The following is a 17019-nucleotide window of genomic DNA, read 5'->3' on the forward strand; positions in this document are numbered from 1 at the left end:
TATCAAGGCAGATAATTCACAATATCTGCTTTGATCTGGATTATCTCAGTTCATACTGCCATATAATCCAGTTAAATGTGGATTTTATACAGCTGTGTGGAAGGAGTCTGAGTTTCAGGCCTATATTTCACTGCCTTGCATGGTTCCTTTCTGGATTATCAGTTGGTCTACAAGACCAAAACATTCTTTAAACTGGAGTTAGGTTAAATTCAGACATTGTTAGGCCAACTTCAAGTTACAGAGGCTCCATGAATGAAAGACCACCAAATGGTCAGTACTGCTCAGGTCTTACAGACTGAGGGTCATGGCATGCTTGATTGAGTTAATAATAATAATAATAATAATAATAATTATTATTATTATTAAAATTACATCACACAGTCCTAGACGCTTAGGAAGTGTTCAACTTGTGATTTTATGATACGAAATCCAGCATATAGATCTCGTTTGCTGTGACATACTGTGGTTTTGTGTCAGTAAAATAATAATAATAATTTTTATTTATTTCCAGCATTTGTACCCTGCCCTTCTCAACCCCTGAAGGGGGACTCAGGGTGGCTTACAACAATTTGATGCCAACACATACAGAATACATACAGATTATATCAACATTACACATTAAATAAAACCATTAAGTTGAAATCCATTTTAAAAACATTTTTTAACCATAATCATAATTTTATTTCTTAACTGCCTCTCCCTGTGGCTCATGGTTTATCTACCTATAATCTATCTTCTCCTGCTTCCTTCTACTTTACCAAGCATGATCATCTTTTCGAGTGAGTCATGTCTCCTCAGGATCTGTCCAAAGTATAACAGTCTCAGTTTAATCATTTTGCCTTGTACTCTTGGCTGAGTTTGTTTTCCAGCAAATATCGGGATAGTTGAAATTGCCCATGACTACTACATCTCTTCTCTGTGCCCGTTTGGTCAACCAGTGGCAGAAGACTTCATCAAGTTCTTCTTCCTGGCTTGGAGGTCTGTAGTAGATGCCTACAACAAGACCTTTTTGAGTTTCATTTCCCTTGATTCTTATCCAGATGCTTTCAAGCTGGCTTCCCGGATTGCTGTCTTGCATCTCTTCTGCAGCATAACAGTTTTTGACATATAAGTCTACGGTCCATCATCTCCCCTTTGTTCTGTATCAGGATTGATTTGTTATTGGTCTTTTTAGCAATCCACAGCATCTCTAGAACTCTTCTTTGACACTTTTCCACGCCAGGTATATCTGACTTAAATTATCAGAAGAAGATTGCTTATGTAAACTGTAAACACCGAAAGGGAAAAAATATGTTTTTATTCTTTAAACTTAAAGCCACTGTATGTTTTCTGAATGTCATCTGCTGCGACCCTTTATCTGAATGTCTCTTTGAATTGCTCCCTTCCAGGTGGAATTGTCCCTCCTAAGGCACTGCTATCGTGAGCTGGCCTCCCAGATCAACGTGTTGCTTCTGGAGAGACTCTGGTATGTCATGCTGGAGCAGTTCCTCATGAAGTATGTGTGGAGTGCTGCCGGGTTGGTCATGGTGGCTGTGCCAATTATCACTGCCACCGGCTACTCTGAGACTGGTGAGTACATGCAGTACTGCAATCAACATGGAGCAAGAGGGGCACTTCCCTTAAACTCAACCCTGGGCCCTTCCACACAGCTATGTAACTCAGAATATCATGGCAGAAATCCCCACAATATCTGCTTTGAACTGGGTTATCTTAGTCCTGAGTTATATGGCTGTGTGGAAGAGCGCACGAAAAGCACTTCTCAAAGTGGCAGGTGACACATTAGATGTCAGGTTGCTTAGGCACTTAGCCAGGGTTAGCAGTCATTCTTGTCATGCTTTCATGTTGAACACAGTTGAATAATGTGGTTGGCAATGGGGGAGAAAACTAGGGATCCATCAACACTGCCATATAAAATTCAGTTTTTCTGCTTTGAACTGGATTTTCGGGCAGGGTAGACTCCTATAATCCAATTCAAAGCAGATAATGTGGATTTTCTTGTTTTGATAATCTGGATTACATGGCAGTGTAGAAGGGGCCTAGGAAGGCAGCTGTCAATGTTTTAACAGGTCAGCGTAGCAGTCTATTGGCCTGAGCATTGAAGTTCTGGAATGCCCTGAGTTGAATGCAAGATTTGGTAGAAAATAGAATCAAAATCTAAGATTCCATCAAATAGCTTGCAGGTGACAGGTATAATAGAAATAATAATAATAATAATAATAATAATAATAATAATAATCTCTATTTATATTCTGCCTTTCTCCCTGAGGGGACTCAAAGTGGATCACATCATATAAACAGACACAGGCAAACATTCAGTGCCTTGTTACAATTTTTTTTGTTGTGTCAGGAGTAACTTGAGAAATTGCAAGTCACTTCTGGTTTGAGAGAATTGGCCTTCTACAAGGACGTTGCCCAGGGGACGGCCGGATGTTTTGATGTTTTATCATCCTTGTGGGAGGCTTCTCTCATGTCCCCGCATCAGGAGCTGGAGCTGATAGAGGGAGCTCATCTGCGCTCTCCCCGGATTCGAACCTGCGACCTGTCTGTCTTCAGTCCTGCCGGCACAGGGGTTTAACCCACTGTGCCACCGGGGGCTTCATTGTTATAATGAAATACAATGGCACACAGACAGGCAGACAAAGGGCCCTTCCATACAGTCCTATTTTCCAAAATATCAAGGCAGAAAACCCCACACTATCTGAGTGTGGAGTTGGATAATCCAGTTCAAAGCTGATATTGTGGGATTTTTTGCCTTGATATTCTGGGAGGTAGGGCTGTGTGGAAGGTTTCTCCATTCATTTCCGGCTCTGGAAGCCGTGCTCATCTCTGGCTCAGGAGGAAGTGCTCATCTCCATTTGCAAGATGAGGAGCCTGCATTGTCCATAGACACCTCCTGGTCGTGTGGCCAGCATGACTGCGTGGAGTGTATTTTTGCCTTTTCCCACCAAGACTGTACCTATTGATCTACTCACATTTGCATTTCTTCGAACTGCTAGGTTGGCTGGAGCTAGGGCTAACAGCGGGAGCTCACCCTGGCCCGTGGATTCAGGTCAGCAGTTCAGCAGCACATGGGTTTAACCCATTGTTAAACCCATGTGCTGGCCCCTAGTTTACCCTTTCTCACCTATTTTCCATTGAAATTCTCACAGTTACAGCTGTATTTCCAAGGGATATAATGAATGCATATTGAGAGTCCTAACTTGCCAGGCGAGTAGAGGAAAAGGGTCTACAATGGCCAAAGCAAACCAGCAGGTGTAGGAAGGGATCAGCATATGCTTACCTGTCTATCCAAGTGCAGAAGCTGTTCTTCTTACACAGTGGAGAAAGTCTGGTTACTCTGTAAGACAGTCAGAGGGACTGATCTTAGAAGCACACTGTTTCAAAGTGTTGAATAGTGTGGAGAAGGGAACTCACTTCAAATAAAAGCTACACCTTCTGTGGAAACCTTATGTTTAGTAAGCCTAAGCCTCAGTAACAAAGATATGTGTGTGTACCTCTCATTTTATGAGTTGTCATCTTCTTGAAGTAGAGACAAGTGTTCCCAAATATCTCCTTCTGTTTTTAAAAGTCCACTTGTTCATCAATTCTCCTTGATGCTGGTTCCTGGACTATGTATGTGCACAACAGGACTGAAAGCCAGTGTCCTTTGGTACAAATTGCCTTTGGAAAGAGATGTGAGCTAGAAAGAGAGAAAGAGGAGATGTAGATCTGCCAGGGGTGGAAAATGAGTGGTATTCCTGATGGTGTTGAACTGTGACTCCTATCATCCCTAGCATAGTTAATTGTGAGGGATAATGGACATTGGAGCTCAACAGCATCTTGAAGGTGCCACACCTTCCTCTTTCGGGCAGCCACCATCCTTGTTTTGCCTTCTCAGACCAGTGTCGTACCAGTTCAAATAGTGGTTTTGGGAGTATCCTCTGCAAAGGGTGTCCTTTAAGGTGTGTGCCAGAAAATTATATACATACGTATATGATAGAATGTTTATGATACATAATGGCAACTCTCTCAATTAATCATAATTCATTAGCTGACTAGTCCCACACATTAAAACACCCACATGTGTTGCTGTAAGGTGATCATCAGGCTAACAAGTTAGTTGTTGACATCTTAAGTCATTTGGTAGCTCCTAATTGATACTAATAATCTATTATTAAATAATAAATATATGAGGGAAGCAGTGTAGTTAGACATTAACATGTCGGTGTGCAAACCATCCTCCATGTGTGGCCTAGACTCACAGGGCTTTTTCACACCACACAATTACAGCAGTATGATTCCATTTCAATTACCATGGCAACGTTCTGTGGAATCCTGGAATTTGCAGTTTTGGAAAGGGTATTTCGAATCCTCAGCCAGAGCTCTGGTAACTGGCCAAACTGCAAATCCCAGAGTTCCATGGTAATTAAAATGGAATCTTATGGCCATGGTAGTGTAGTATTCATGGGCTTCTAATGAAATTCCCAGAATTGGAGAAATTGCATTTTTGGTGCACGGTGCCCATTCATCATTCTAGCTAGAGCATTTTCGGAACTGTAATCTGATGACGCAGTGGGTTAAAGCACTGAGCTGCTGAGCTTGTTGACCGAAAGGTCGCAGGTTCGAATTCGGGGAGCAGCATGAGCTTCCACTGTCAGCCCCAGCTTCTGCCAACCTAGCAGTTCGAAAACATGCAAAATGTGAGTTGATCAATGGGTACCGCTCCAGCGGAAAGGTAACGACATTCCATGCAGTCATGCCAACCACATGACTTTGGAGGTGTCTATGGACAACGCCGGCTCTTCGGCTTAGAAATGGAGGTGAGCACCACACCACAGAGTCGGACACGACTGGACTTCATGTCAGGGGAAAACTTTTTCCTTTACCTTAGTCTGATGTAACATTTCCAAATTCTGGATTTGACCCACTTAGATGAATCACCAAATTCCTTCCCTTGAGTTTTAAAATGGATGTCCATAGATCCAATGCCAGGCTTTCTGAATAGCTCTACTCTCTAAACCTAAATAGGCTTGCTAGAGTCCTGATATTCTGGACTACAACTTCCATCATCTCCAACAAACGTAGCCAATGGGGATCACTGTAGAAAGAACCCAGGTTGGGAAGGACTTTTTTAGTGTGCAGTTATTTGCTTAGTAATTCTGAGTTTCTAAGCTTTCTCCGGCCTCATTGGCTTTATTTATTTTCATAAAGCCTGAAAAGGGCCTTTGTTAACTTTAATCTCCGCAGCATGTTCAGATTAAGCAAGGAAAGGTCACAGGAGACCATGATAACCCACAGAGACCTCTTGCCTGGTCCTAGCTATGGTATCTGATATTAATGGGAAAATCAGATTAAAAACAGGAGAGGGTTCACTTTAGGCATGGGCAATCCATGGTTCTAAAGTACTTACAAAACTAGGCACTGGTGCTTTGCTTCTACAGTGTTGCTAAAGTTCTGGTGGTGAAAATTTCAGAACTCTATTTTTTTTTCAAAATTTCAATATTATTTCGTTATTGGCAATTTTAATGACAGAATCAATTAGGAACTGCCATCTATATAAATAAAAATGTAACGTTCGTTTGTGGGATTAACATAACTCAGAAACCACTGGACTAATTGACCCGAAATTTGGACAGTACACCCCTAACAGACCAATGAGTGTTCATCACCCCTAAAATTACAAAAAAACCCAAAAAAACCCAGCAGAACGGACTTAAAAACCCCAGAAATACACTACACACACACACACACACACACATATACATACATATACACATACATGTACATATACACATGCACACATACATACACATGTGTATACACATATATATACACAAGCACACACAAATATACACACACATACATCTACATACACACACCTATATACATACACACATATATAAACACAAATATGCATATAGACAAGCACACACATATACACAGTATACATATACACATATAAACACACAAATATATACACACATATATACACTTCACACACACATATGCACACACATATACACACACACACACATATATATGCAAACACACATATATACACATATACACAAATATACACACACACACAAAACACATGTATACAGACTGGGCCACAGAAACGCGTGGCGGGGGACGGCTAGTTTATAATACATTTTTGAAAGTTTTGTTATAGTTCTGAAATTTTCACCACCAGAACTTTAGTAACACTGTAGAAGCAAAGCACCAGCACTCCCTAATTTTGTAAGTACTTTAGAACCATTTGGAAACATGCCTAGTTCCTATATCTTTAATAGTTGTGTTGTTGTGTGCCTTCAAGTCATTTTTTTACTTATGTCAGCTCTGAAATGGACCTATCATGAGTTTTTCTTGGCTGAAGTTGTTTAGAGAGGATTTGGTCTTGCCTTTCTCTAAGGCCGAGGGGGTGTGACTTGCCCAAGGTCACCCAGTGGGTTTCATGGCTGAGTTGCAATTCGAACCTTGGTTCCCCAGTTTAAGGCCCCTACTACAATGCCATATAAATTCCAGATTACCAGCTTTGAACTGGATTATATGGCATTGTAAACTCATATAATCCAGTTCAAAGCACATAATGTGGATTATCCCAGATTTTCTGCATTAAACTGGATTATATTAATCCCCACTGCCAGATAATCTGGGATAAACAGAAAATCTTGGAGCAGATCCTAGGATATAGATCCTGTCTGGAAGGCCCCGAGTCTACACTGTCATATAATCCAGTTCAAAGCAGATAATCTGGATTTTATACAGCTGTGTAGAAGGGGCCTGAGTTGCTTTCTTCTATGTAAACTTTGATATAACTAAAGAGCTATATTTTCAGTCTGCTCCTCTGCCCTTCACCCCAAACTTTACAAGGAACACCAGGGCTCTCTCAGGGCCCTTCCACACAGCCATATAACCCAGAATATCAAGGCAGATAATCGAATATATCTGCTTTGAATTGGGTTATCTGAGTCCACACTGCCATATAACCCAGTTCAAAGTAGATAATGTGGGGTTTTATATAGCTGTGTGTAAGGGGCCTCAGACTTTGTCCCTTTTATATCACAGGCAAACAGAATGGAGAAAATGAGCAGGGTTGTCAGATTACATCTGTGACCTGGACTCTGTAACTTTAATCCATGACAGATCTTGGAAAAGTACTGTAAAGCTCTGCCAAACAGAAATAAAATATTTGTCCTCTCTCAATTTCCAAACCCAACTTTCAATGGCTTTTGCCTTGACACTGGAAAGAGTGTGTATGTGTACAGACAGAGGAGTGCCTAGCTCTATTCTTGTTGATGGGCACATAAGGTGCAGCTACACTGTAGAATTAAGATATTCTACAGGGGGTTCTGTGTGGGAGGTTTGGCCCAATTCTATCGTTGGTGGGGTTCAGAATGCTCTGTGATTGTAGGTGAACTATAAATCCCAGCAACTACAACTCCCAAATGTCAAGATTCTATTTCCCCCCAACTCCACCAGTGTTCACATTTGGGCATATTGAGTATTCATGTAGAGTTTGGTCCAGATCCATCATTGTTTGAGTCCACAGTGATCTCTGGATGTAGGTGAACTACAACTTCAAAACCAAAGGATATTGCCCACCAAACCCTGGCAGTATTTTCTGTTGGTCATGGGAGAACTGTGTGTCAAGTTTGGTTCAATTCCATCGTTGGTGGGGTTCAGAACGCTCTTTGATTGTAGGTGAACTATAAATCCCAGCAACTACAACTCCCAAATAACAAAATAAATTTTTTGAGTGAAGGACATACATTGGATTGTTAAGTGTCTTGTGTCCAAATTTGGTGTCAATTCATCCAGTGGTTTTTGAGTTCTGTTAATCCCACAAACGAACATTATATTTTTAATGTATTGTCGAAGGCTTTCATGGCTGGAATCACTCAGTTCTTGTGGGTTTTTTCGGGCTATATGGCCATGTTCTAGAGGCATTTAGAGGCATAAATGCCTCTAGAACCTGGCCATATAGCCCGAAAAAACCCATAAGAACTGAGAGATTATATTTTTATTTATATAGATGTGGAAGGGGCCTTAGATATAGTATGGCAACCCTCAAGGCGATGAGTTCAAATTACAGGAAATGAGATACCACCTGTACATTAGGAAGAACTTCGTGACTGTGAGAGCTGTTTAGCAGTGGAACTCTGTGCCTCAGAGCCTGGTGGAAGCTCCTTCTTTGGTGCTTTTGAACAGAGGCTGAATGGTCATCTGTCGAGGGTGCTTTGATTGTGCTTTTCCTGTATGGCAGGGGGTTAGACTGGATGGCCCATTCTCTATGATTCTATGAAGGATAAGATGAAGAGTATGACTGGTCTCTGTTGCCATTTCGAAGCGTAAAAGAGGATATCTGAGAGTCCTTTGCCCATGGCTAAAGTAGAAGAGGACTTTGACAGGGACCATGTGGGAGATGCTGAGTGGAGCAGATTCACTTATGCTTTGATTTGTCCAAAGATGAGTCACTGGGCAAAATCAGAGTGTGAACATCCCCTTTTAAACCCTGTTTACTATTGAAAACGGAGAAAGCCCCAGAGCAAAAATACGGGTTTTGGTTTGATTGGGATTTTGACAGATGGTTTTCTGCACCCATTGCAGATGCATCTCTGTCTTGTAAATGGTTGCCACACAGTTTGCAACAGATTTAGAACATTCCACAGCCCCGCTCAATAGCAAAGCAGATCCCTCACCTTTGAGGCATTAGAATAGAGGAATTGCACACCAAAGGATGAGATTTCCAAACTCTGTTTAAATCAAAAGTGTAGTTAAGGATATAGAAAGTTATGCTGCCTGAGTGTTTGTTGATATCTTCATGCATCTCACAAATTTGGTTCCATGCCAGACTCGGAGGCAGTGAAGCAAGCGGCTCTGGAAATGGAGGAGCAAGAGCTAGTGAGCTTGAGGACCGAAGCCTTCACCACCGCTCGAAGTCTACTGACTGCAGCAGCAGATGCAACAGAGAGGGTCATTTCATCTTACAAAGAGGTACAATACAAAGAGGCCATCCTTCCCCCAATTTGACACCCACCAGATATACTAGACCAGTGTTTCTCAACCTGGGGGTCGGGACCCCTGGAGGGGTCGCGCGGGGGTGCCAGAGGGGTCACCAAAGACCATCAGAAAACACAGTATTTTCTGTTGGTAATGGGGGTTCTGTGTGGGAAGTTTGGCCCAATTCTGTCATTGATGGGTTTCAAGGGGCTCTTTGATTGTAGGTGAACTATAAATCCCAGCAGCTACAACTCCAAAATGTCAAGGTCTATTTCCCCCAAACTCCACCAGTGTTCACATTTGGACATATTGAGTATCCGTGCCAAGTTAGATCCAGATCCATCATTGTTTGAGTCCACAATGCTTTATATAGAGGCTGGATGGCCATCTGTCAGGGGTAATTTAAATGCAATATCCCTGCTTCTTGGCAGGGGATTGGACTGGATGGCCCATGAGGTCTCTTTGAACTCTTTGATTCTATGATTCTCTGGATATAGATGAACTATAACACCAAAACTCAAGGTCAATGCCCACCAAACCCTTCTCATGTTTTCTGTTGGTCATAGGAGTTCTGTGTGCCAACTTTGGTTCAGTTCCATCATTGGTGGAGTTCAGAATGCTCATAGATTGTAGGCTAACTATACATACCAGCAACTACAACTCCCAAATGACAAAATCAATCCCCCCAAACCCCACCAGAATTCAAATTTGGGCATATTGGGTATTTGTGCTAAATTTGGTCCATTGAATGAAAATACATCCTGCATATTGGATATTTACGCGATAATTCATCACAGTAGCAAAATTATAGTTATGAAGTAGCAACAAAAATAATGTTATGTTTGGGGGTCAACACAACATGAGGAACTGTATTAAGGGATCACGACATTAGGAAGATTGAGAAACACTGTACTAGACTATAGCTCTCAGTCTCTCTGGCCAACAATGCCAATGGCTCTTGTGGATGACGGTGAAGGGAGCTGCAGTCTAGCTAAGCACTTGTCTTGATATGGTAGGCGGTGGGGACCTAGAAGAAAGAAATGATGCTCGATCTGCATTCCCATATAATCTGAATTTTATATGAGTCTACACTGCCATATAATCTGAATTGTATTTGACATTATAGATATAGATGGGGTCTATTTTTTAAGTGGCATTGAGGCAGCAATCAGCAGGATCTGGCTTACTCAAGGCAGATCAAGGTTTAATCCTGAGCATTCAAGGAGCAAAGCATCCGCACATAAGCTACCTCACAGCACTGTGTCTTCTGATTTTTTTTATCTGGTGGTATTTTCCCTCACCTGCCGATGTGATCTTTGACCTAAGGCTGCTATCTGCTGATTCACAGTGTTTGTGTTGATGTACAACAGTCGAAATACTTTGAAGGAAGCATACCCAAATATACCATCATGTACACATGTTTACAGTGCTTAAATAATACCCTGAAGGCATCAGATTCCATTTGATCTTGCAAACTAACCAGGGTCAACCTAGTTAGTACTTGATGGTAAACCACCAACAAATACCAGGTGTTTTAGGCTGTGTGTCAGAGGAAGGAACTGGCAAAACTACCTTTGAGTGTTGTTGAAGGTTTTCATGGCCGGAATCACTGGGTTGCTGTGAGTATTCCTTGCCTAAGAAAACCCAGTGAAGTCAATGGACTTGCCATAAGTCAACAGGCAAGTTGAAGGCATGCACACACACATACAAGCTTGCTCAGGAGCAGGTCACATTTAAATTCAATGGGATTTGCATGTGAGCATATAGGCCAAGGGATAGACAAGAATGTTAGTTACAAAAAATTGCTTTTCCAAATTCTTGAAGGGATTTTTATTCGTTTATTATTTACCACACTTGTACCCCGTTCTTCTCATCCCAGAGGGGACGCAGGGCAGCCTCACAAAGACAAAATTAAGTGTAGCATGTAGATATACATATCAGTAAATAAACAACTGCATTAAAATCAGCACAATTAAAAACATAAACATTAAAATATCAGTTAAAATTACAAAATACAAATCATATTCCAGGGCCAATGCTCACTTTTTCTCTTAAGGAAGATCCACATTGCTGTTGTCAACCCTTATTTTGATTTGAATTGAAAATGCTTTGCTATCTTCTCAAAGAATGTTAGAAATCATACAAATGAACATTCTTGGCGGGTGATTCCCACCCTTCCATTAAGATACTCTTTGTGGACTTACGCAGTTGGAAGGAACATCAGCAAGACAAAACTGAAACATTTTATGTTTAGAATTTCCTAGATTATTAGGACACTGGGAGAACAGTGTTTGAATCCCTGTACAGCATTGGGAATCCACTGCGTGACTGGACAAGTCACACTATTTCAATCTCAGAAGAAGGCAAGGACAAACTCTGTGAACCAATACTGCCAAGAAAAGCCTGTAATAGGGTCACCTTAGTGCAGTGGTTCTCAACTTGTGCGTTCCCAGATGTTTTGGCCTTCAACTCCCAGAAATCTTAACAGCTGGTAAACTGGCTGGGATTTCTGGGAGTTGTAGGCCAAAACATTTGGGGACCCACAGGTTGTGAAACACTGCTTTAGTGTTTCCTTAAAGTCATCATAAGCCAGTAACAACTTGAAAACACACAACATCAAGACTAATAATTTTCTCCAGATATACAATGACAATTCCCTGCAAAATATCCCGAGAAGCACTTTAATTACCTGTTGGGCTTTATTTATTATTTATTATTTGCTTTATTTCTATACCGCGTTTCTCAACCTATAATAGGTGACTCAATGCGGTTTACACAATATTAATTACCACAACAATAACAATTAAAACACAGCATACCCAATAACAAACACACAACCATTCATACAATGCCTCGATCGCAAACAAGATCCAGTCTCATATCCTTATACCGTTCCTATGTTCAGTTTACCGTCATTCTGTGTACCATTGCGCTGATTAGCCAAACGCTTGCTCAAAAAGCCAGGTTTTGAGCTTCTTCCTAAATGCCAGCAACGAAGGGGCCTGTCTGATGTCGCTTGGTAGGGCATTCCATAACCGAGGGGCCACCACCGAGAAGGCCCTGTCTCTCGTTCCCGCCAACCGTGCCTGTGACGCAGGCGGAACCGAGAGCAGGGCCTCCCCGGACGATCTTAATGTCCGTGTCGGTTCATAGGAGGAGATGCGTTCGGAGAGGTAGGTGGGGCCGGAACCGTTTAGGGCTTTGTAGGCTAATGCCAGCACCTTGAATTGTGCCCGGTAGGGAATTGGCAGCCAGTGGAGCTGGCTCAGCAGAGGAGTGGTATGCTCCCTGAGAGCTGCTCCTGTTAGCAACCTGTAATTGTATTGTTTGTTTTGCTTATTTCCTGTTGTTTTTATTGATGTGTTGTTGGGCTTGGCCTCATGTAAGCCGCTTGGGGAGATGGTGGCAGGGTATAAATAAATAAAGTATTATTATTATTATTATTATTATTATTATTATTATTATTGGGAGCCCCCGGTGGCTCAGTGGGTTAAAGCACTGAGCTGCTGAGCTTGTTGATTGAAAGGTCGCAGGTTCGATTCCAGGAAGCAGCGTTTGCTTCCGCTGTCAGTCCTAGCTCCATGCAGTCATGCCGGACACATGACCTTGGAGGTGTCTACGGACAACGCTGGCTCTTCGGCTTAGAAATGGAGATGAGCACCACACCCCAGAGTCAGACATGACTGGACTTAATGTCAGGGGACTACCTTTACCTTTTATTATTATTTTCATCATTTGTGTATCATAGCCATATGCAATCTGTTGCTGCCTATAGAAGTTTTCAGTTTATGCTCCAGATGCAATGAACTGCAACTCTCAGCTTTCCCATCCAACATGGCCACTGGCTGGAAATAATGAAAATCCAGCATGTATGCAGGGCCATGGATTGGCAAATATGGTTCCTGGTGATAACCTCTGCTTTTGAATTTTTCTGCCTTTGAAGCTTCCTTTGGGAAGTTATCAAGGGGCCCTTCCACACAGCCCTATATCCCAGAATATCAAGGCAGAAAATCCCACAATATCTGCTTTGAACTGGGTTATCTGAGTCCACACTCAGATAATATGGGATTTTCTGCCTTGATATTCCGGGATGTAAGGCTGTGTGGAAGGGCCCAAAGCCTCATTTTGGTCAATGAATCAGATGCAATGAAGCAGATACATTGCATTATAGAGGCTTCAGGTTTACTCTCCAGCATAAAGGCTGAGTTGATCAGAAAGACTGAGAGTTGAGAAGCTACTACCAGTTAGAGAAGACAGTATTGGGCAAGGCGGATTTATGGTCTTACCTGGTAGAAGGCAGTCTATCAAATCTATATATTCATCTATAGGTCTGTAGCAGGAATGGGCAACTTCAAAGGTATGCCAGGATCACATCAGGCCTCACCCTAACTTCTGGGCACCACATCAATTTCCTGTTACGCCACTATTATCATTTTGTGGTCTTTACAGAAGTTGGCAACCATAACTAAAATCATCACAATGACCAATAGCCACAGTCATAGCAATTCTGGACTTTTGAGTTTTGAATGTAAATGTAATGATACCTTCTGAGTGTCTCTTGCAAGCACAAACCTGCTTGTTTACAGACAAGTTTCCAGTAACATAAAGATTAGCAAAATGCTATGAGCCCCTGGTGGTGCAGTGGGTTAAACCCTTGTGCCCGCAGGACTGAAAACCAACAGGTTGCAGGTTCGAATCCGGGGAGAGGCGGATGAGCTCCCTCTGTCAGCTCCAGCTCCCCAAGCAGGGACATGAGAGAAGCCTCTCACAAGGATGATAAAAACATCAAATCATCTGGGCGTCCCCTGGGCAACATCCTTGCAGACGGCCAATTCTCTCGCACCAGAAGCAACTTGCAGTTTTTCAAGTTGCTCCTGACACAACCAAAAAAAAAAAAAAGCAAAATGCTAGAATGTATTTCGAATGTCTCAACCTAGTTGTCAAATTCCGAGCTAAGTATTTCATCTCAAAAATATCCCCACTCTGAGTCAAAGACTAGAAGAATCAACCTCTGGCTTTCCTTTCAGCAGTAAGATTCTATGCTTCTTCCTTCCTCTGTTAGGTGACTGAGCTGGCTGGCTATACTGCCCGGGTATATGAGATGTTCCAAGTGTTTGAGGACGTGCAACATTGCAACTTCCGGCGTCCTGGAGAGTTTGAGAAGGGTCAGCCTGGTATAGGGGCAGCAAGGCAGCATGGTGTGCGAGTGGAAGGGCCTCTCCAGATACGAGGTAAGCTATTCTAGCTCTTCTGTGAATTTGGCTAAAGAAGTGCACTTTCCCTCTTATTGCTGGCTTGATAGCTGCTAGATGGGTTCCCACAGTAGTTGACGCTCTACACCATCTGACACCACCATAGGATCAAATCAAGGCTGTAAACATGTGCATGCCTACCTTGAAGGAAAACCATTAAGTCCAATGGGACTTTCTTCCAAACCAATGTTCATAGGATTTAGTTATAGAAATAAAGTGGAATCCACGACATGCGAGTGTGGAGATGAGCAAACCACTGACTACCTACTGCAATGCAACCTGAGCCCTGCCACATGCACAATGGAGGACCTTCTTGCAGCAACACCAGAAGCACTCCAAGTAGCCAGATACTGGTCAAAGGACATTTAATAGAATACCAATTCCGCAAACTTTGTGGTTTGTTTGTTTGTTTTTTTGATTCGCTCCTGACGCAATAAATAAATAAATACTTATAGAAATCTAGAGGTTGCTGAATGTGACAAAGAAGCATCTTCCTAACTTTGATCTAGCCTTTCTTTTTCCAATTCCTAGCCTACATGGCCTGAGACTCTTGACTGGTCAGAAGACCTCAAGTCCTGGATATCCCATTTAGTTTTCAGTGCCATGAGCAACCTATGTTGCATTTGGCCAATTTAAGCTGCAGGTGGAGTCTTGCAGAAACTAACTCAACTCAACACCATGGGTTTGGTTCACTGATGACCTCCCCTTTCTTTGAACAATTGCTAGGGATATTGCTTTTCAGTGCTTTGTTTTATTCCTTTGTTTGTTTCTTCCAAAAGTCTCAATATGTAGATAACTGAAAAGAAAACTAGCATGTTACAAATAATAATAATAATAATAATAATAATAATAATAATAATAATTTATTTATACCCCACCACCATCTCCCCAAGGCAGTGTTTCTCAACCTGGGGGGCCGCAAGGGGGGTTACAGAGGGATCACCAAAGACCATCAGAAAACACATTATTTTGGATGGTCTTTGGAATCCTTTTGGCAGAGAGGGCTGAAGATCTTTTCACCTATCCTTCTCTTTTTGGTGTTGGTGAACTACAACTCCCAGAGTTCAAAAACAGCCAGCCCAACCCTGCCGGTATTTAATGTTGGCTATGTTGGTGGTGTGCCAAGTTTTGTGCAGATCCATTATGGACTGGTTTCAGAGTGCTCTTTGGTTGGAGGTGAACTATAAATCCCAGAAACTACAACTCCCAAATGCCAAGGTCTATTTTCCCCAAACTCCACCAGTGTTCACATCTGGGCATATTGAGTATTCATGCCAGTTTGATCCGGATCCATCATTGCTTTAGTCCACAGTGCTCTCTGGATGTAGATGAACTACAACTCTAAAACCCAAGGTCAGTGCCCACCAAACACTTTTCTCTTGGTCATGGGGGTTCTGTGTGCCAAGTTTGGTTCAATTCCATTGTTGGTTGGGTTCAGAATGGTCTTTGATTGTAGGTGAACTCTAAATTCCAGCAACTACAGCTCCCAAATGACAAAATCAATCCCCCCCCAACCCCACTAGTATTCACATTTGGGCACATCACGTATTTGTGCCAAATTTGGTCTAGTGAATGAAAATACATCCTGCATATCAAATATTTACATTGTGATTCATAACAGTAGCAAAATTGCAGTTATGAAGTAGCAAAGAAAATAATTTTATAGTTGGGGGTCACCACAACATGAGGAATTGTATTAAGGGGTCGCGGCATCAGGAAGGTTGAGAAACACTGCCCCAAGGCAGCGGCTTACATGAGGCCGGCTTACATGAGGCCAAGCCCAACAACACATCAGTAAAAACAACAAAGCAATGAGCAAACAAAACAAAGAAGACTAACTAGGATGTGTCCCCCAGAGATGGTTCTTGCACCTCAATGAGAACCAGGTCTCATGCCAGATGGCCCTGACGATTCAATGACCCTGATATGTTGATTTTCTGTCTTTTTGCCTTACTTTGTAGTGTGGTGCAAGATTGCAGATAAGAAGAGACAAGCTGTATCAATTGTTATAACCCATAATAACATATGTTGTCTAAATATCAAGTCTATGTAAGCAACATATCTTATTATGGGTTATAACAGTTGATATAGTTGGTTAACTACCATAAGATAAGGGTAAACTAAACCACAAAAAGAACCTCAAACCAGTTTAAATCACAAAAATGATTGCAATTATCCATATCTAGCTAAGTAACAGATGGGTTTTGTGGTAGAAAGTTCCTTTCGGTCTTTTAGTTTCTGCTGCTTTGTGTCCACTCTTATTCTTCTTTCCAATGTTGTGTCTCTTTCCTTTCTCTCTCTCTCTCACTCTATCTCCAGCCTCATGCCTGCTTCTTTTTCTACTATCCCAAAGCAACCTTTACTCCTTCCATTTCTTCCTTCACATTCAACACTCCTTGCATAGTCCATTCACCCAGCAGTCTATCCTAATATGGAAGTCGGCAGTATGTGTGCTCCTTGTTGTCTGTTACCAGTTGCTTCCCTGGCTTCTAGACAATGCAGTTCTAATCCAGAATCTATGCTTGTGGTTGGTTGGTTGTGTGTGTGTGTATGTGTGTGTGGATGGCAGAGACAGAATGAGATTTATATCCTATCTTTCCACAAAGAAAAAAAATGGAGGATGGCCAAAAATACAACAATTGATAAAGTCCAGCAAGGCCAACACTCTCTATTGTATGTCTGTGGATTTAAAATAATGTATATACTCGAGTATAAGCCTAGTTTTTCAGTCCTTTTTTTAGGCTGAAAAAGTCTTCCTTGGCTTATACTCGAGTCAAGGTGTTTT

At 41.9% G+C, this 17019-nt stretch overlaps 1 protein-coding gene across 2 annotated transcripts in view; it reads left to right on the forward strand.

Annotated features, from left to right (window-relative positions):
• Positions 1–17019, forward strand: part of ABCD1 (ATP binding cassette subfamily D member 1) — a 47517-nt gene that overhangs the window by 12323 nt on the left and 18175 nt on the right. Inside the window, exons 2-5 of one of the 2 annotated variants that reach the window (XM_060763157.2) lie at positions 1389–1569; positions 8834–8976; positions 14045–14213; positions 16554–17001. In XM_060763157.2, coding sequence (XP_060619140.2) covers positions 1389–1569; positions 8834–8976; positions 14045–14213; positions 16554–16930 — 870 coding nt within the window. In that variant the 3' untranslated portion in view covers positions 16931–17001. Of the gene's footprint in view, positions 1–1388; positions 1570–8833; positions 8977–14044; positions 14214–16553; positions 17002–17019 lie in introns of those variants that run through there. The other variant, XM_060763155.2, reaches the window with a different exon arrangement.

Source organism: Anolis sagrei, chromosome 2 (assembly GCF_037176765.1).
Source record: "Anolis sagrei isolate rAnoSag1 chromosome 2, rAnoSag1.mat, whole genome shotgun sequence".
NCBI lineage: Eukaryota > Metazoa > Chordata > Lepidosauria > Squamata > Dactyloidae > Anolis > Anolis sagrei.